The sequence below is a fragment of the Trichoderma asperellum genome, chromosome 4 (genome assembly GCF_020647865.1).
Source record: "Trichoderma asperellum chromosome 4, complete sequence".
NCBI lineage: Eukaryota > Fungi > Ascomycota > Sordariomycetes > Hypocreales > Hypocreaceae > Trichoderma > Trichoderma asperellum.
In genome coordinates, this window is record NC_089418.1 from 3,832,355 (window position 1) to 3,852,333 (window position 19,979).

The 19,979-nt window shown below is 51.4% G+C and overlaps 5 protein-coding genes across 7 annotated transcripts; 2 read left to right on the plus strand and 3 right to left on the minus strand.

The window, feature by feature from the left end:
* Positions 1-1,569: 1,569 nt before the first annotated feature.
* Positions 1,570-3,476, plus strand: TrAFT101_007647 (uncharacterized protein; the record flags this gene model as incomplete). Its single annotated transcript, XM_024908442.2, has 3 exons — positions 1,570-1,673; positions 1,747-3,216; positions 3,293-3,476. The coding sequence occupies 3 exons, from the start codon at positions 1,570-1,572 to the stop codon at positions 3,474-3,476; spliced, it is 1,758 nt and encodes a 585-aa protein (XP_024759251.1).
* Positions 3,457-7,073, minus strand: TrAFT101_007648 (uncharacterized protein). The gene is made up of 6 exons (XM_024904136.2): positions 5,227-7,073; positions 5,041-5,155; positions 4,609-4,940; positions 4,208-4,550; positions 3,933-4,139; positions 3,457-3,869 (listed from the first exon to the last, which is right to left on the minus strand). Exons 1-6 carry the CDS (start codon positions 5,893-5,895, stop codon positions 3,718-3,720), a joined length of 1,818 nt encoding a protein of 605 aa, XP_024759250.1. The 5' UTR covers positions 5,896-7,073; the 3' UTR covers positions 3,457-3,717.
* A 930-nt stretch (positions 7,074-8,003) lies between these two features.
* TrAFT101_007649 (uncharacterized protein) lies at positions 8,004-10,091 on the minus strand. 2 transcript variants are annotated; one of them, XM_066128107.1, is made up of 3 exons: positions 9,482-10,091; positions 9,325-9,409; positions 8,004-9,266 (listed from the first exon to the last, which is right to left on the minus strand). In XM_066128107.1, the coding sequence occupies exons 1-2, from the start codon at positions 10,023-10,025 to the stop codon at positions 9,369-9,371; spliced, it is 585 nt and encodes a 194-aa protein (XP_065984224.1). In that variant the 5' UTR covers positions 10,026-10,091; the 3' UTR covers positions 8,004-9,266; positions 9,325-9,368. The 2 variants fall into 2 exon arrangements, with proteins under 2 accessions (XP_065984224.1, XP_065984223.1); XM_066128108.1 differs by having other exon boundaries at positions 9,478-10,091.
* A 1,527-nt stretch (positions 10,092-11,618) lies between these two features.
* Positions 11,619-16,501, plus strand: TrAFT101_007650 (uncharacterized protein). 2 transcript variants are annotated; one of them, XM_024906046.2, is made up of 3 exons: positions 11,619-12,218; positions 12,519-13,663; positions 13,738-16,501. In XM_024906046.2, the coding sequence occupies exons 1-3, from the start codon at positions 12,209-12,211 to the stop codon at positions 15,931-15,933; spliced, it is 3,351 nt and encodes a 1,116-aa protein (XP_024759248.1). In that variant the 5' UTR covers positions 11,619-12,208; the 3' UTR covers positions 15,934-16,501. The 2 variants fall into 2 exon arrangements, with proteins under 2 accessions (XP_024759248.1, XP_065984225.1); XM_066128109.1 differs by lacking the exon at positions 11,619-12,218 and having other exon boundaries at positions 12,430-13,663.
* TrAFT101_007651 (uncharacterized protein) lies at positions 16,495-19,723 on the minus strand. The gene is made up of 2 exons (XM_024900521.2): positions 18,545-19,723; positions 16,495-18,442 (listed from the first exon to the last, which is right to left on the minus strand). Exons 1-2 carry the CDS (start codon positions 19,237-19,239, stop codon positions 16,837-16,839), a joined length of 2,301 nt encoding a protein of 766 aa, XP_024759247.2. The 5' UTR covers positions 19,240-19,723; the 3' UTR covers positions 16,495-16,836.
* Between the last annotated feature and the right edge of the window lie 256 nt (positions 19,724-19,979).

Consider the following 19,979-nt stretch of genomic DNA (forward strand, 5'->3'; position numbering starts at 1 on the left):
GAGGGGCATCAGCACGCATATGTAGGCGAGAACAACTCACATGCACTCTCCCAAGGGACACCACCTTTGAGCGACGGCTTTGCGTTCCGGCAGTGTGGGGGGAAGATGAGCACGGGATAATTGGTAGGCGCTGAGAGGAGAGCAGGCAACTTGTGCACCATCCGCACTTGCATTTGTGGCCGAAGAGGCGGTTGACACAATTGCACTCAGTTTGTTTACAACTGGAGATAGGCTTAATCCCACATCTCAAGGCGAGTTCAGAGCGTGCATTGTCTCATGTAACCTCAGTGCAGGCGGCATCTAGGAACCATGGAGCCGAACGAATGATGGCCGCGAGGTGCTGCTTGATGATTTCCTCTTATGAAGAATCATGCATGGTCGGCATGTATGAGATTGCATGGTAGGTGGCGCGCCAGTGTCTCAGCCTTCTGATTCCCCGATTCTATTGTCCTCGCAGCAGTATTGCAGCCAGCTGCTGACACCTCTCTCTATAGGTATATGCCGTCAAAGTCGAACGAGAATGGGAATCCGCCATGACACTCTCAGACACGATGCGGTGCGACTATGCAACCTCGCTGTTGGCAACTGAGCACACTAACCCCAGATGATGCCATTGACCGAGACGTGCATCCAACTCACACTTGGTGCGCTGCCCGTTGCTCGTTTGTTCAACACCGGCTGGCTGCTTGTTCTCTCATCCTCGTCCTGGGGTCCCTCCCAGTGGTGACGGCCGCCCAATCACTCTCGCCGGATCAAGGTCAGCCGCGTCCGCCTGGTGACAACCGCGCAGACGCCCGATCCACTCTGCTCCGTCATGATGCGGCGGCCAGACGCGCAAGAGGCAGGACAGCAAGGCCTCGCACAGCAAAAGGGTGGAGGAAGGAGTACGAGATAATGTAGGGCGACGGCATGGACAGGACGACGCTGTTCCACGTATGCCTCTCTGTACAAGGACAATGGCGGCGTCCATTGGTCCAGGCCGTAAGAGCTATGGGCTATTCGACAGATGTCAGATCAAGTGCATGAGCTTTGCCTGTGAATACATATATGGTGGGGGCCTCGTTAGGCATTCATGCCTTTCCCCCGAATTTTGAACAAGAAACTCTGCCAGACCATTTCCCTCCTCCTCCCTCGCCAGAAGTCGTAAACCCCAAGATTCCAGCCGAGTTAGCGGTTTCGAGGTCCGAGATTTGCGATCTCCCCTAGGGCCCGTCTCGTGTGATTCTATCCGCTAAGGTACCCGATGCCAGGCCTTATTTTCGGAGATTCGGCTCCGTCCGCTAATCCACCGGGAGCTGGAGACCCCACGCCCAGCATGGATTTTTTGCCAACCAACTTCCTCCCGACCCCAAGCTCCCGTCGCATTCGGCCTCAGACGACCGATCGACCCAGATCGTGCATTGTGAACACTTTTTTTTGTGACAGGTATTTCGAGGCTAGTGGCAGTTGATGCTGGTGTTGATTTTTTGACTTTGGGTCGAGTAGCTGACTGGCCAGCAGGGCACCCAAGTTGAGGGCAAACGACCGTAGAAAGGGTACTCAATAAAGTGAGGCGGACGCTATTACATCATGCCGGCCGCCAACACGGTGACGCTGGAGAATCTGGCTCAGAAGCTCCCCCAATGGCGTCCCGACGACCAGAGCCAATTGTACGCCGTCGTTGATATGGGCAGGTTGGTTGATTCGCGTCCTACCCGCCGGTCATGCCATTCGCATTGATGCTGACTATGGACTGTGAGCCGCCAGCAACGGCATTCGCTTTAGCATCACCTCCCTGGCACCACCCCGGGCTCGTCTTCTGACCCCGGTGTACGCCGCCAGGGAAGCCATCTCGCTGTTTGATGCTCTTACACCGTCGGATTCTGGACCTGTGTTCCCTTCCAACGTCATCGAGTCGGTGTCGTCTGCCATATCTCGCTTTTACCACCTTGCCATCTCTCACGATGTTCCTCCCCAGCACATCATGGTGCTTGCCACTGAGGCAATGCGCCGGGCCGTCAACTCCTCCGAAATGTTGGATGCCATTGCAAAGGCCGCTGACGGGCTGACTGTTTCTATCCTTGATCCCCCTGTTGAGACGCTCCTCGGTGCCGTCATGGGATCAAGGAGCGGCCTCGGAGGTGTTCCTGGCGGCGCTCTATTCCTTGACCTCGGAGGTGGAAGCGTACAGATGACCTGGGTGGACACAAGCACGGACAACTACGAGATTGAGGCAGCACTTGCCGGCGGGAGCTTGCCTTATGGTGCCGCAAAGCTAATGCGTGTGCTACAAGAACACCCCGAGGACGTACAAGCCATGGAGACGGGAAAGCTTAAGGATGGCTTGAGCAAGCTATATGCTGATTTATGCTCCAAGTTCCCTGCTCTCCAAGCTATCAAGGCGGCTAACGAAAGAGGAGAAGAAGTCCTCGTCGACGTATATATGTGTGGCGGCGGATTCCGCGGCTACGGCAGCATGCTGATGCACGACGACCCCATTACCCCCTATCCCATCTCGTCGTCCAACACCTATTCAGTTCGCGGTTCACGGTTCAAAGATACGACCCGAATGTTGAAGATGAACCAAACCTATGAGGGTAAAATCTTTGGCTTATCCAAGCGACGTCGCCAGCAGTTCCCTGCCATTATCAAGGTCGTCAATGCATTCATCCAAGCCGTCCCATATATTGGCTGGGTCACATTCTGTGGAGGGTCTAACCGACAGGGGGCTCTGATGATGAAGCTGCCTCGAGAGATCCGCGAGAGCAATCCCCTTGACGTCCTCGCCAACGTAAAGGATAGTGAAAAGGCAGGTTTTGGTGCTATTCTGGACAAGCTATCGGAATCTCTTCCGGCAAATCTCACTCACACCCACTTCCCAACCATCTTCAATGCTGGTCTGGGTCTGCTCTTCGTGAGAGAAGTCTGGAACCGCCACGGCCACGGGGCAGACTCAAACACCTCCTTTGCTATCCATGACGCCGTCTCTCGCGACACTGACTGTCCCGGCCTAACTCACCTTGCGCGCGCACTCCTTGGCTTGGGCGTCGCCGCTAGATGGGGAGGCAGCCTTGGGCCGCTCGATGCCCAGCTTCACAAAGGATTGCAGGGTATCCTAGAGGACAGGGGCGTTGATTCGTCTTTCTGGGCGCTGTACCTCGGCGCCGTTGCAGGCGTCCTGGCCACCATCTTCCCCATCATGCCTAAGCAGGCAGACCAACTTGTCAGCGCTATCAGGTAGAGTTTCAACCCCAACCCAAATGTTACATTGACTTTTTTTACAGCACTAAAAGAGTTCTAACTATTTACATAGCTTCGAGTCGCGCGTTGAGAGGAGAGAGGGCAAGAAAGACAAAATTTCGTTGAAAATTATCCTAGCTGGCGAAAGTGCCAAACGTATTAACAAGGACGATCTCATCGACCTTGTCAATTCCGCCGCTAAGAGTCATGCAAAGGCGACCAAGAAGATCTCAACTGACATAGAAATTCGGTCATGATTCATTCATACTATCTAATTTTTCAAGACATATATTTTCTTTCCAGGTGAACACACAAAGAGAAACATGAGAACGTAAACCAATATGAAAAACAAAGACAAGAGAAAAAAATCAAAAGAGTGAGCACCGCTTTTTCTTTTCGCTTCATTTCCCGTTCATACGTTCCATCGTTTGCATTCTGATTTTTTTTTTTGTCATTAAGTCGTAACTCATAAGGCATGCATCTAGAAATAGAAGCAAGCTAATTATCCTCTTCGCAATCATCATCTGCGTGTTTTGATGACTTGGCCTTTGATGTACGCTTCCTGGCGTTCATCTTCTTCAGCTCGTGGTTCACCACGAGGACGCATAGAAGCTGATCAATCTCGCTCTTTGAAGACTGCAGTTTCTGATCTGTGACAGGTATAAGCGCCATGGACAACAATAAGACGGCTTCAGCTGCTGGAGATAACTTACAGTGCTCTTTACGAGAGTCGAGAAGGTACTGAGCAGCCTCGTGGATCGCTCTGCTGTGGCATGCTGCAGCGGGGTATTGAGGAGTCTTGAGCCAGTCCAGCGACAGCTCCAAGCTCTTCTTTGTCCGGAACTGGTAGTGGTAAAACACCACCAGGAGCGGGTAGAAGTTTTCCGCGAGACGTTTATAAATTTGTCCCTTCATGGCAACTTTCAATATTGTTAGTACTCGTGCCAAACCTCTTTTCCTGCTCTCTCTTCTCATAAAGGGAACTTACTGCTCTGAGTTGACTCGCTCTTGCTAGTCGCAAGGCGGCCGATATGGGCCTTGAAGCCTTGCAAGAGATCTCGGTACATAAGAATGAGCTGCCACATGCTTGCCCAGATGGCAATCCTCTCTTGGGGCTGTGGGATGCCCTGCTGCGCGATGCAGTCGTCCATCTCTTTGAGGATGTCATGCTCAAGTGAGTAGATGGCCCGTCGGGCAATGTTTCTCAGCTGAGCCTGCACAGACAAGGGAAGAGTGGTGAGCTTGTTGGTTGGGTCCAAGCACCAGAAGGATCTGGCTTTCAGAATACGGAAGAAGCAGTTCATTCTGTGGACTTTTCTGACAAGGTCATGCTGCGGACTTGGTTAGCTCAAGAAGAGAGAGAGACAGAAGAGTTCACTTTGGTCGTACCTTGGGAAGCCCCCAGCCTTCTTCCGAGTATGCGAGCACGAAGCTCTGAGCCGCATATTGGAAGTCTGACCTCTGCTCGGTCTGGATTTGGTCCTCAACCCACCTCTGCAGCAGCTCATGGCTTGGGACACAGTCTCGAGGGAAGTCAGCCTTTGACAGGCTGCCCATCTCCTCAGAGCCCCCCTGCGACCGGTAGGCCTGGACCGTGGCGCGCAGGGCCGGGAAGCTGGTGTCTGGAGTGAAAAAGACCGAGATCTCTCGGGGCTTTCCAGTGTAAAACCGCGGGCCGGAGCAAAGTTGCTCCTCTTCTTCGGGATTGGTGGACCAGACATCTGGTGGGAAAAATGCATTGTTAATATGTGTATACGTTTTTGAATTATACGGGGGTTGTTCAGCTGTGCACAAATCTGATTTGTGCCGTGCGCCACATACCGGGGATCTTGCCCATTACGGGCCAAAACGTGGATGGTGTGGCGCGCGTGCAGGCCATGTGAGAATGGTCTGGGAACGCCTTCCTGCACATTGGGCAGACTCCACTATCGTGGCACTGGAAAAGGAAAGGGATTCTCAGCATTGTTATTCCAATTGGTCTGGAAAGGAGGTACAGTGACTTCTTACTCGGGTCTTAGACATGCGGCATGGCAGGCAGGCTCCACTCTTGCGGACGTCTGCCGTCTGGCTGGGGTCTGCCAGCTGCCTTTGCCTCTTCTCCAGATCGTTGCCGGAACGTCGACGCTTCAGCTTTGCGGATGGGTCGACTGGCCTTCTATGCCTATCATCTAGGACTTGGATGTGATGGGGGTAACCCTGGACCATGCCCTTGGAAGGGTCGGTCTGCGGGTAGGTCCACTCATCGTCTTGGGCCTGGATCTCTCTAAGGGAAGCCTCCTGGTGGTAGTGGCCATCGTCTAGTGGCTCCAGGAAGGGCGGCGATCCCGAGTGGTCTGAAGGCGACGAGCTTCCACCGGGGACCAGCTCCGGGGGAGTCTGGCCGGGGGAGTACTCAGACGTGAGTCCGTCATCCGACGAGTACGAAGGCATGTCGAAATAGGGCCTGTTGGGATCAAGAGGGAAGTTTTCTATAAAGGAAGGGATATCGGTGATGATCCTGCTTAGGGATTGCTTGCGGTGATGGTGATGGTGATGGGGATGGGGGGAGGAGGGATTAGTGTCCCCGGAATAGGCTTGCCAGTCAAAGAACTGGTTGAAGAGATCCTCTAGCTCCGGGGAAGGGGAGAGACGGGAGTTTTCAAGTTCCATCCGGTCCATGTCCCGAGAGAAAGTCATGTTGATATCCGTGTAAGTCACGGGATGCAGTGGGACCGTGGCTAGCTACCAGGACGAATTGAAGCAGGTGGCTTCCTGTCAGATGGACGATAAGGTGAAGATGCCCAATGTCCCAGGTCTTTTTGTGTAAGATTTGTCTGCTTCAGGGAACTCTGCCTGACACAAAGAGAATTATAGATTTGGCATCCAAAGGGGGGACTCTGGGTTCGTCTGTCTTCACTTACACCATCATCGGATGTGCATTCTCGGTAAGAGCTGGGGGTCTGATTGGTCAATCCGGCCTGTGGATCCTACTCTTCTGGCCAATAGAAGCCTTGACTTTCACCGATTTTGACCACCGACCAGGTTTTGGGCCATTAGCGCGATAGTCAGGTGACTCCCCGCGAGACTCTCCAGACGTCTCCGATGATGAGAGTGTGCGAATCCATTGAGAAGGCGATGCCGAATAACTTCATTTTTGGGTCGGATGTGGTCCCTTTTGTGCAGAAATTCACTTGAAAACTTTATGGAAGCGCAGAGATTTGGTGAATGGGCGGATTGGTGCGGCGATGCCTCTGTTCTTTTCGTCGAGCTTGAATCGCGCGGCGGATGGCTTTAACACGAGTTTGATGATGTTCCAAAACCAGTTGAGAAGCGTTGTCCCGGAAACTCCCCCCAGCCTTTTCGAATCTGTGAGTTTCCGCTCGCAGGAGCCAATGGGCCGATTTCCCAAGAGCCTATTGTTGATTGGGTGACCCTTGTGAACTCTCTTGCTCGCTCAACGGTGAAAGTTGAGTCCAGGGGGATTTATTCGAGGCCAAAGCGGGAGAAGGGCCAAGTTTAATCGATGCCTACGCTGAATGGAGTTGACATGAACCGATATCGTGGGGTGATGTGTGACATGTCCAGCATGCCAACTAGAAATGGATGAAAGGCGCAAAACAACAAGAAAAGAGAAACAAGGGGAGGAAAAGCAGAGGAGAATACGACCATGAGAAAACATGAAACTTGGGGCCGGGTGGGCGGCGACGACGATCTACTTTAAAGGGAGGGTGTTGGTACACAGGCCAGAGGGGACTCTAAAACTAAAACTAAAAAAAAAAAAATTAAATTGGCCCATTGTCAATACGGGACTATAAAAGAGCAAATTACTACTCTACTTTATCTAAACTACTGTGTACTTACCAGTGCCCCTACAAAAACGACTAATAATCATGGGGGAATAAGAACAACCGAGTTGGAAAAAAAAGACAAGGTGGTGCTACTTTTTCTCTAGCTTGGCTCTGCTAAGAGCGCCGCTAATACTTCTTTTGGAACGGTCTCGGAGCTAGAGAAGGGTTTTTAAATTTTTCTCATTTGTTTATTTTGCTCTTTGCATTAATCTAGTCCGGATATCTCTATTCGAGGACAGGGTTTTGTCGATCTACGATTTTCCCGGATACGGAGGGGGGGCGTTGATGGATGGATGGATGGAGAGAGTATAATGTACCTACCTTAGTATGCAGTATGCAACAGTGCATTTGTAAATAGCCTTGTGTGGAGGAGGGGCGCTTTTTTTTTTTTTTTTTTGTTCTTAATCTACTACTATTGTTCCGGCGAATCTGGAGGTTTGCGGGGCACCGCCCGTGGCCCTCTTGTTCAGCATCTGATAATATCTGCTACAATAAATAATACGGCTGGCATTACGTGGCACAGTGGGAGGAAACAGCTTGGCTTGGGGCTTTCGTTACTTTTTACTCCATAGGATCAGAAAAGAGAATGGGGGAGAAAGAGACTTGCTTTTAGGCCAAACTCTTTTTTTTTTTTTTTTTTTTTTTTTTTTTCAGTTAAGGAGGAAATATTAGTTGAGGACTTCTCCACATATTGCTTGGGCGGCGACGGCATTACCGGCATAATAACGGGGGAGAAGGAGAGTTGAGCTAGTAGAGCAAAACAGAAAGCCAGGCAGATAGAGAGTGAGAAAGAGCTAGAATTAAAGCCGCTGCGCAAAAGCAAGGACCGGGGTTTTTTTTTTTAAGCAGCCGGGAGGAAAAACAAAAGGATCATTTCTCGCGAGAGGCGTTTGCAAAAGTATTGCTGGACTTTTTGAACCTGTTATTTTTATTTATTTATTTATTTATTTATTTTAGCAGGACTATGGAGATGTTTATTTCCGCCCGTTTATGCGCTGCGCTGCGTGCATACCGTTTTCCCTGCAAGAGAATAGATAAGATCCATTGGATGGTGCAAGGCGGTTCCACCGAATTAGGCAATTTTCGAGATGTGGGGCACGGCCTGTGATCCAGTTTCCTGGGCCCTCCCCAAGAAAGGGCGTTATGCCAAACGGGCTTTGTACAGCGGCAGAAATGGGCTCTATGTTTCCGCGGCTTCGAGGTGTTCTTACTTGGGGAGAAGAAGACAAGGGGAAACAGTAGGAAAACAAGAGACAAAACAAGTAAATAGAGATTGCGGGGGGGTGGCCGGCGGAGTGGAGAACTGAGCTTAGGTGTGTACTAAGGCATAGTTATGATTTCCTTGATTCTGCTCCCCTTGAGCTCTTCTGTGTATAGCTTATTTGGTGGATAAGCAGGTACAGTATAGGTAGATGGCAAAGTGCTGTGTACTGTGCCTCAACTCATATAGATTTCGGATTGCGTCTTTGCTGATGTGAGCCTAGCAGGATTAGTAGCATAGCGACGAGTCTTAGTGAATCAACTACTGCTAGTACATACGGCACTAAAATGCTAGATGGCGTGGATGCCTTGGCTATGGCTCTGTGAGGATGGAACGTGGGAGAATGGCCTAGGTTTGAGGCAATTGTTGTTGGGCCCAGCAAATCGGATTCCCTGGAGCGCGCGCGCACGGGAAGTGGTCCGTTATTGATTCTCCTTTCTCTTTGTTTTTGTCTGTATTTTCGTGTGTATCGTCTCGAAATGCGCTAGGCAGTTGTCTCGTTCCCACATGGCGAGCGCGCGAAAGGCACGAGCAAAAGGTAAAACACTGGTCCCATGGGCGCGACTCAGAGCTGCGGCTTAGAGCGAATGTTTTTTTTTTTTTTTTTTTTTGCTGCTCTTGAGCGGATTTGGTGTTTTGCTTTGATCGTCTCCCATCGTGGTGATCGTCCATCCCGACCCCCATGCTCTCTAGCTTCGTCTCTATCTCTGGTCCATCTCACATCATCTGGCATTGTCGCAGATGTAAACAGTATAAATAGCATCAAAGCGCTAGGAAGATGGGGCTAATAAGGATGACGCATGGCTGTCAGCAAATGCAGAGCTTCAGTAAAGGACGCAATTGTGCCAATCGGATTTCTCTATATCCTTAGTAATCAGGGCAAGGTTTGGATGGCCCAGGCGTAGTACCCCATGGCTTTCTAGTAGCGTGTGGCGCAGACGTTTGACGTTGCTCGAGTGCTAGTCATAGCAAAATGTAAGAGGAATACCTGCTGTAAGAGAAAAGCAAAGCACACACCCCCTTTTGCCAGATCGCAGAATGAGAATGAGAAAACAAGCATCTCACGTTGATGCAAAACTTCGCAACTGCGCCTCGCCAAGCTCTTTATTTCGTTTTCGTCAGCGGAGATTGTAATGTGGCCTTCCCCGGTTATTGTACATACATACATACATACCTGTCCCGCATATGATGAGCGTACCGTCCCGCATTAGTACACTTTGATGCGTTGATACGGTGCAAATGCGTAACTGATGCACATCGCAGTGGCGAGAAAAATAATGTAAATCAAGTGATGAGCCACGCGGCGACGTCAAAGAGCATCCTATACGAATATGATCGTCACAATATATACGAGTACGATGGTGGTTTTCTGTCAATTCTTGCCAAGAGGCGAAGCAAAAGCGGACAGAGACAGCAGCATACATATACGAGCAACAGGCCGCGCGTAGTCGCTGGTGCTGCGTGCGGCGCGCCGTGATCCGATCTGCCATACTGCGCTGGTGCTGCGCGGTGTCTTCGTGCCACAAGCCAACACGAAGCACGGGCGAACCATGCCCACGTGCAGCGCAGACATGGGACCGTATACGAAGCATTGCTTGTTGCATCTCCAACAAGCCAGAGGGAACCAAGGTTGTATTCGTGGCAATTCCCGGCGTTTCTCGTTCTCGAAGTCTGGCTGGAAGTCGTATTAGTGCTAGGCAGTTCGTAGTACGACCCATTTACCTGCCGCCTTCGGCTATTCGGGCAAGGGTACGCTTGGATCTCAACTTCATCAGAGCAGCGGAAGAAAAGAAGCAGAAGAGGGCGGCAGGGACAAGAATCAGCCCAGCCATCTACTGTACAGCCAGATTGGCGCGGGCCGTGGGTATTAATCTCCTTTTCCTGCTCCCGTAATATTACGAGCAGTGCCCTACTGTATATCAGCCCCCTTTGAGCTGGGCCATCGGTGCTCCGTGCAGCTGCATGTGAAGTACCTTGCATAGTAGAGTACCTACTACTAGCAGTACTAAGGTCGGTACGTATATCAGATATTAGAACCTCGTATGTTCAAGATGCAAATCTGCGCACCATGTTCCAGCGCGGCGGGGGTTTGACTGCAGCAGCGGAGAAGGGAGATGCTGATTTTAAAGCCCTACCAGGAGGGACCTTGAGGAGGAATCGAGTCTCCTGACCGGGTGGGATGCGTGCACTGTAGTTGCTCTCGTACTCGGTACCTGCCTGCTAATGGATCACGACATCTGACACCAGTCTTTGTTCTGCCCTTTGCAGCGACGGTGGGTACTTGTACCTTCAGCTGCCCCATCGCGGTACCTCGCTGAACTGCGAATAGGCGTGGCCCTGCGCCTTGTTGGAAGGAACGTGGCACGGTTCTGGAAGCAGGTACTGGCTGGAACGAGCCCTGCACGGGGCACCTGAGGTTACATGCTGAGGTAGCAACATGGCACGGCATTAGTACCAGTACATTACATGTCGCGAGTGACCCCTTGCAGTAGCATTGAGACCCTTGGGAGTTTTGCTTGGAAACACCACCAATAATGCAAGATTTCCGTATACAGGGCTGCTAGTCAAGCAGGTAGAAGTAATTAACGGGGGGAAGACAGATGAGACGCCAGGTTGCTTGTACACCTTAATCCAGGCCAGGCACGCAGAGTGGCTTTGCTGCATTTTCGTTTTGCACCGCCAAGGAATTACCACTAGGTTTAGTACCTAGTAGTAGTGCAGTGCAGCAGTACTGTACTATGCAATTAGGTACCTGTACCTACATTCTCGGAGATGTAGATGCTGTGAATCGTCATACCTTTTACTTGGCATTCGACGGAGCACACGCACCTCACGGTATGAGCCACCCTGAGAGGGGGAGCTGAGCTGCTTAGCCCTTCCGCCTAGTGCACGATTTTTTTTTCTCTCCGAATCATCTCGCACAAAATCACAGAATCGGCGCGGATCCAGGCAGCTTGCACGACGTCTGAGCCCATTAACACCCCCCTGGACCAGGACCATCTGTCCCACCCAAGCGGACCCTTTTGACATCAAAAATAGCGACCGGCTGGCGCTAGCTGTGGGCCGCCGCCGAGATGTGCGTGCCGGGGTTCCTGACAATGGCTGCGTCTGTGTCTGCAGTTTGGGCATCAGCCGCATGTCCGATGACTGGTCTGGGTCAGCGAGCGGATGATTTTTTGACGTTCCCGCTATAAGACATATTTTTTTTTTTTGCCGGCGTCACCCAGAAATCGTCTCACGAGTCGGAAATAAATACTGGCAGAGAGTCGTGGCCGCGCGCCTCTTGCTCTGTCGTCCGGCCGATACGAAGACCAGGGACCAACAAGCGATGAGACGCGATTCCAGACAGCCGCCAAGACTCCCTGACCCTGCTTAAGGCAACCCCAAAAAAAGGAATCCTCTTTTGCCGAGAGAGAAAAAAAAACGTCATCGATTCCCCACCGAGCAGCCTCAAGACCCGTCGCTCACCTCGATCCAGCGACCACAAGGAGTTTTTGTGCTAGTGATCCTCGAACGACTCATCTTTTCGCACGCCTCTCCGGACTTTTCTTCCCTCTGCGCCCCCCGTTGCTCTCAGCCATTCCGCCGCCCTTACCGAAAAGCTTGCGCCAGCGACATCTCCCATTAGCCTCGCCTCAGCTCTGTCGTACCAGTCTACCCTCACAGGGGGCGTGGGCTTTGGTAAATTCTGCCCTTTCGATCCCGCTGTGCTGCACGGAGTACCACCGTAGCTCATCAGTCTGACACAACTTTGCCCGCTCGACTGCCGCCGTCCGAGCAGGTAGAGTCGCTGCTCCACCTGACCTCTGATCACTCCATATATACAAGAACCCGCCGGTTCCCGCTGCTGTACGCTCGTAGCAACTGCTTGCTGCGGACGGACAGGTCATATCAGCCCAATATGACTTCGAGTAAGTCCTTTCGAGCTACTCTTCTGCCCTCTTCTCTTTCTCGCTCCTCGTTCCGATCCCATTCGCACAATGGCTCCTCCGATTCGAAAGCAACATCCGATTCCGACACCTCTCGCCGAAAGACGCCACCCGAACCTCTAGCTCCAGCTCTGAAGCCCGCTGACGGGCCACAGAAGAGCTTAGAGCCTGTGGTCGAGAGAAGAGACGAGGCGGAACGACCTCCATCGAGGCGGAACCAGAAATCGAAGCCATGGAGCAGTCGGATCTCATCCTTGATTCCATCGCTTACACTCCAAACAGACCACCGCCCGATGTCTATCCAGCGGAAGCCTGTTGCTTCCCTGGCGCCTCCAAATGAGCCGCCGCCGCCACCACCACCACCACCGCCTCCTACCACCTCTTTCGACGCTCCTCTTTTTGAAGATCCTCGTCTTCCTGAACCTCTCAACCCTCCTTATATGGCTGCTCCCCTCGATGCTCCTCCTCCTCCACCATCCGGGCCGCCACCTGGACCACCACCACCTCCCCCTCAGCAGCCATTATACTCGGTAGCCGAATCAACAAGCCCCTCCAGCGCGGCCGGCGATTCGACTGTTTTTGAATCAGCACAATCTGATACGTCGTCCTTACCGTACCCGCAACACAGCCCTCCGCAACCCCCACAGTCAAAGGTGTATCCCGCTCCGGATTCAGAAGCACCAGCCGTGTCATCCCAGATATCGCTGCTTGTAATGCCGCAGTCTGATATTATTAGCCCTATAGACAACAACACGAACCTACCCCCGCAGATCAATGGTCCGATTCCGCCTTCCCCTTCTGTGTATTCTGCACCAACCACCCCAGCCGCCGACACTGATGTGCCAGTACCAGCACTCCCTCCGCTAGGCTTCAACTTTGACATTCAACCTCTGGCCAACCCGGTGATTATGGATCCTATTCCACCTTCACCCGTGCCAGAGAGGACAACCTTTAGCATTGCAGAAGCACTTGAGGAAAATGTTGCTGCCAATCCTGACCAAGTCGATAGCAACAGGAACTCTGTTGGACTGAGCGTGGCGTCAAGCGAAGGCCTCGACAACGATATAGCTAGACCACGGAGCAGGTCATATTCAGAGCGAAAAGACTCCCTTCCACCTATGCAGGTGCTGAAAACTCGACAAACGGCTCCTTTGCCAGAGCCCAGGGGACGAAGCGTTTCTGCACGTGTCAACTCGACGATCATGGAGGGTTCAAGGATGTCCATGTCCATGTCTGCCACCAATCTACGACCTATTTCCAGTATTAATCAGAGCCCAACGAGGCGGAAGCTACGCCGAAGTTGGATGCCAGGACGATCCCGCTCCAGCTCAATGGATGCTAGCCATGCCAACAAAATGGCTGCCTGGGTCATGTCGGATGGAAGCAAGGCAGAATACAATACGGCCTTCCTTACTAATGGAGAGAAGGTGAATAGCGCCCTTTTCTTTTTTACATCCCATTTAGACATTGATGAAGATAACTAACCCCAAGTCTCCAAAAGGTTCCTGAACTCTGGAATGAGAATGGCGCAGTCCTTGTCTATTTGTATCCCAAGTCTACTGGACGTGGGCCATCCTTCAAAGTACCGGAGTTTACCGTGAGCTCCTCCTTCATCTTCAACGAACTCATCCGATCAGAACTTGAGTCCCCGGGCACAAGAACCAGAGCTAGTAGCTTTACAGGTAGAAATAGCCTGAGCACCGATGACGCTTCACGGGTATCATCCCCGACATCGTTCCCAGTCGACCCATCTGGAGATTTCCTCCACCTGTACCTCCCCCCTGCACCATCAAATGCTTCATCAAGCCAGCTAGCGGTGCCTACTGCCGACAACTCGGGATCGGAGCTGGAGCGTCTGATTGCGATTCGGAATTTGTTTGCCTTCCTTACGGGCCAACCTCTAGTGGGAACTGCGGCACGACCAACAAACTTCCACGCCTTCCTCCAAATCTCGGATCTCTTGCAAGAGTTTTGTTTTTCGAGTGCTGATGGATATACTTTTGGTAATGCGGTTGATCTTAGCTTCGGCTTCTACTCAGAGTCTCTTGGCTTTGGAGATTGCCGCGCAAGCCGAGAACAAACACTGGAAGCTTTAATCCTGGGCGAACGAATGCGATCTCTGGAACTCTATAACGAAGCATTTGTACATGCTGTAGGGAAATACTCATCCATTATGGATCTGCGCCTGCCGTTATTTCAACAAATCTCCCCAACCACAAGACAGCGACTGGAAAAGGCTCATTTTGACCTTGAAAATCGTTATCAGAACGTGAAAGACCAACTTGAGCAGTTTGAATTTCCGTCTCTGTTTGCTGGTATCGCAAATTCGTCATCTATCCCTGAGCTGAAACAAGTTCGATTCAAGATTTGGCGAAACTCATTCCACAAGATGAGACAGTTTGTCATGAGCTACTACAAATCTGCATTTGGTAGTTGGCCTCCCAAAGCTAGCAGCAAGAAGAATCCCTTCGTGGAGAGCGGCCTGAATCGCATCGTGCTGAAAACTTTGTACTCGGACCATTGTGCCCTCTACGACTTGCTTGTGGATCGAAACAGCCTTACAACAAGAGTTATTGATGAGGTACCAAATGTTTCTAAGGAGGCTGATGAGATGATTACATCGGCTCTCCGTGTTATCGAGTCTGAATTTGATCGTTCTAGACCTCCTGTTCTGCCTCCTGTTCCCTTTGACCTCCCTCTAATTCCGTCAATGACGGCCATTCTTGAAACGTACAATACTCTTTCGCCCCGAGAGCAGGCTAAATTCGACAAGAAAGTCAAGGAACCTGAATTGGCTCTGGTGTTGAATGGCGCCTACAACTATGACACTGCCAGTATTCAACTTCCATTCTTGGATTATTTCAAAGAGTTTGAGGCTCGAGAAGCCAAGGGGAAGACGGCTCAAGATCTCGTCGATCAACGAATTGGTTATTTCCTCTTCCTCTATGTTATTCTCCAGTCACTGCCCATGTTAGTGGTGGATGCTCCCGACCTCAAATTTGCCGAAGGCGTCGAGTATTTCTTGTGCCAACCTCCTATCGGTAATCCACCATGGGTTGATGACAAGGGATTCCGAAGAATGTGGTACGAGGTTGCCGGCGGTGGCTACGTTGAGCTTTCCGCAGATGCCGTCATGTTCAGCGTGGAGGCGATCTACCACCGAAGCCACTGTTGGCTGGCTGCCAAGATTTGGGAGGAAATGGGTAACTCGGCAACTCCGCCCCTGGAAGAGCCAGCCTTGGAACCTCTTGAGCCTCCTCGGCCCATGTTCCAGGATGCTGACGGCGGCTTCAACAATGGATCAGGTGGTCTCTCCGGCCAAAGCACCCCATCATCAGTCCCAGGATCACCTCAGCTGCGACCGCGACCGCGTAACCAATCCCCAGCTAGCCGTCGTGTCAGCACTGCGAACCGCTCGAGTATCATGATGGGTTTGGAGCCTGTTCCCCTTGAGCCGCCGCCAAATCTCTTTGGTGTCCACCAGCGAAGCAGCTCGCTGGGACCACGACCGATGAGCAGCCATCTCACCAGCCGATCTTCATCTGTCGGAAATCTTGTTGGTATGAATCCTCGGATGTCAAGACCGAGCTCCCCGGCCAGACATGCCGCAGCGACGTCCGGGACCACTTTCGATGACATTTTGGGAGAAGCAAATAAGAAAAAGTCAGCTCCCAAGAAGAAGGGTAGATTCTTCTAATCTCTACCACATATTTTTTCTTCTTTTCTTTTCTCCTTTTTCTTTTTCTTCTTTTTCTTTTTCTCATTTTTCTTCTTTCTACTTTTTTTTTTTTCTTAAAAACAACTTCTTAATGACTTGTGGCCTCTCAGTGGCAATCTCGTCGCTTTCTATCCCTTTTCTTCCTATCACACATATATCGCATATAAAAACGTTGTTCATCTGTTGGAGGTTGGGACTTTTTGTTGCTCTGGAATATTTTCTTTCTTTCCTTTATTGAAAGAGTTTTTTTTTTTTTTTCTCTCACATATTACATGTTAGAGTCGGATTTTCTTAATAGGATGTATAAAAGCCCGTTGGGCATTGGGCCATGAAGATAAATTTCAGGGCACTAGATGATGGTTAGATGGAGGGAACAAAACGAGCGAGCGAGCAAAGCGGAGCAGAGAAGAGAAGAGCAAAGCGAAGCGAGCGGATTCAAACAAGCAACATAAAGTAAAATATGAGTAATGACAGAACATTCTAGACATAATTGCATATTGATTTAGTATTACCGCTTAATGTATATTGAATCACATTTCTGCCGTCTACATCCTCTCTGTCTCTTTTCTCCCCTGAAATGTATGAACAGCTGGATAGAGCTTGTTTACAACCAAAAAATACTCAACGTAGGAGCGTATTGATTACTACTGCTATGTTGTCATGATATCGTGACTGAAAATTCGCCGCCCTTCCGTAACCTGTCCTCTTGTAGAGGAGCTTTGATTCCCACTGCCATTATTCCAGAACAAAAAAGAAAAAGAAAGAAAAAAAAAAGAGAAAAAAAATCGATATACAAAAGAAATACAAGCTGCTTGATGTTGCCTCCCGGATATAGTAAGATAAGATAGGAAAATTATGAAAATAAGAAATAAACCACAATTGTTACACTGCTTCAATTCTCTGCCATCTCCCTCTCTCAGTATGCCACCACTTCTCCTTCTCCTTCTTATCGGCCACCTCGCCTTCTTTTTGGTTCCATCGTCCTGTACATCCTTCCCTGCTGCCGCTGAGCGCCTCTCCCCCGTCGCCGACCATATCAGCCACGTCGACGAGTCCGCCCTGCTCGTCTGTCGCGCCATCGTCGGGTAAGAGGTGGTACGAGATCTTGCTGCCCAGCGTGCCGATGAAGCCGACCGTTCCAAGCGTCTGGGCCAGGCCGTCGTCAGCAGCAATGGTAAATCTGAAGCGAGGAGCGTTGTGGGCGGCTTCGAGGCGTGACTGGGCGGCGAGGCGGGCTGCGTGGAGATCTGTCCCTGGCAGAGGAGTGGCGTAAATAGTTGACGGGAGGGACATTGTCGTGGCGGATTTGTGGATGGGCGAGATTGGTGATGAGGGCGCGCTGAAGGAGCCGGAGGCTGGGATGCCACCCATGGCATTGAGGCGCTGGAAGCGGTCGTTGGGGAGGATGATGTGGTCCACGGGGCGGCAGAGGGCTTGGAAGCGGCCTTCGGGATCGTTGGGCGTTCGGAGGGTGGTGAGAGCTGGGAATCCGCCGGCCTCGATGCTGCGAGCGAGAATATCGTCTGCTTCGTTGGTTGTGGTTGGGTGGCTGGTGATGTCCCAGTGGAGCTTCACGATGGTAGATGAGGCGAGGTAAGGCATCATCCAGAGCGCAAAGGAGTCGGTTTCTGGCATTACTGGAGGGAACGATTGCGCGAGGTAGAAGTATTTCAGGGCGGGGAGATAGGAGAAGATGCGGGCGAGAGCCGGAAGAGATGTCAAAGGCGTGTTGCGGAGCTCGAGGCGCTGGAGATGAGAGGTGTTGCTGCGGGTGGCGAAGGATGTGAGGCCATTGGAGGTGATGCCCACGATGCGGGAGAGTATCAGAGATTTGAGAGGAGGTAGAGATAGAAGGTTGTTGTCGTTGAAGGCGTTCGGCGGGAGGTTGCAGAGATGGAGATGTTGAAGCGAAGGGAGGTACGTTAATGTTTTTGATAGGAGTCTATAGGGGGCTAATGTAGCACCAGGCTGACAGAGGATTGACAGGTTGGTTAAGGAGGACCAGTTACGATGACTATCGAGAAAGGCGTCTCCTTGGGATGGCTCCAGCATGGATGGGCCGCTTTGTCCCCGTTGTTTGGATGGAGAGTCTGTCCGCTGACCTCCTTGCTGTTGCACCGGCGTGGATGCAGGATCGATAATCCAAGTCATGTCCTTCAACGACCTTCTCGTCGACAGCGCGTGGAATATCTTCTTGAACGAGTGGTCGTAGTTTGGTGTTGGGCCCGAAAGTCGCTCCAGCTTGGGACAGGCCATAATCAGCGTGGCAACCTGATCTTCGTATTGCTCTAGCCATAACATGCCCTTCGAGACAGACCAGTTCAACGGCGGCTCTGGGTGTGGCACCTTTAACGAGCGTACTAAGGAGGCGATATTTGGGTTGGTGCGCAAGGTGCGTCGTAGCATGGTCATGCGATTGCCTTGATTTTGCTTAAACTTCTTCTTGTGTGCGGCTGAATCTGAGCCAACGAGTTGGATGTCTTCATATCTGCGCGTTTTGATGATTAGACATTGAGAAAGCTCCCTTATAAGAATATAAAGGACAGAGAAAGAGAGCCCAGGTAGCGGAATAAAGGAAGAATAGACTTACAAAGCTACGCGGGCGTGTTTGTACAATCTACGACTGCAGAGAGCAGCGCTGCAGAGATCGCGCATCATACATGTCGCACAGCTCTCACTGTTCCTATTCAGGTGTGATCCTTTCAGAGATTGCAGGACTAGATCGAGCACTTCGCCAGGTAGGAGATTGAAGAGCTCATTAGGTCCTCTGTCGAGCCTGTCGGGTCTGAATGCCGTCCGAATCGGTGACGACTGATACACGCTTTCGCGCACCCAGCTACTTGTCTCGAGTGTATTCAAGTTCATCCTGTTCCCTATGGAAGCTGCCCTTTTCCTTGGGCCCTCGATACCTTCGTGAGCAAAACTAGTGGGGGATGTAGGAGAGGTAGGAGATGTGGGCGATCTGGGAGTGGTAGGCGATCTAGGAGATGTCGGGGATGTTGGAGGGGTATAGTTGCTGCCGTTCTTGCTCATGGAAGTGCCTGTCAACTTCGGGGGCCGCTTCAATGCCGTGTGGAAGGATTCCTGAGATCTTGATGCGTTTTGCGTGCCTTGATATACTGGATGCGCTCCTGATTGACTCGCTGCCCTTGTCGTTCGATTCATGCGTGATACGCGCTCAACATTCACTGCGTCCACGTTGCCATCTTCATCGATAGAGTAGAGATCCGCCGCGGTAAAGGCCGGTGGCAGAGGAAAAGATTTAATGGTGGCAGTCGAAGCCATGATGCCGGATTCTTGCTTAGTTTAGCACACACAAAGATCTGGCACGAATTGCATCCTGCAGAAGAATTGCATACAGAAAAAAAGATGATGGACAAGAGGCAGCAAGCAACAGTGACGCCAGCAAATCGACGTGGAGCAAGGTAATAATGAAAGAACCCCGTGATATTCAGCCTGAATGCTGGTTTCCTGGGGTCCCTCTGCCTCTCTCTATCTCTTTCACGTCTGCTCGCTTGTCGAACTCCAGAGGCTCTTGACGATCAGTTGGAACGATCCGCGTGTACCCTTCAAGGGTTTTGGGGGAGCAAGCAGGCTAGTGGTAGCGAAGCCTGGGGCAAAAGGGGCGGAGAAGCACATCTTTTTGATTGATTTCTCCCGGGGGTGGTGGCCCGCATGACGGATGCCCAGCCCAAGCCCAGCCTGCTCGCTATGCTGTTTTCTTCCTCATTTTCTTTTCTGTCTCTTTTTTCCTTCTCTTCCCTTTGGGTAACCATACCATACCACTAACAGACAAGGCTCCTTTTTACGTTCGACTACCCTGACGGCCGGGAAAGCCAAGAAGTTCAAGCCCCACGAATCAAGGCCCTTGAGTGTCCATGGCTTTTCCCTAGTCCAGAGACTTTGACGCAGGTACGAAGTGCTAGTGCCAGTAATGCAGACCGAGCGTCGACTGCCGGGTCAGGTACAAGCGTAGCGATCCAGGGGTAAAAATTGTGGGAATTAATCAAAAAAGAAAGAGTGTC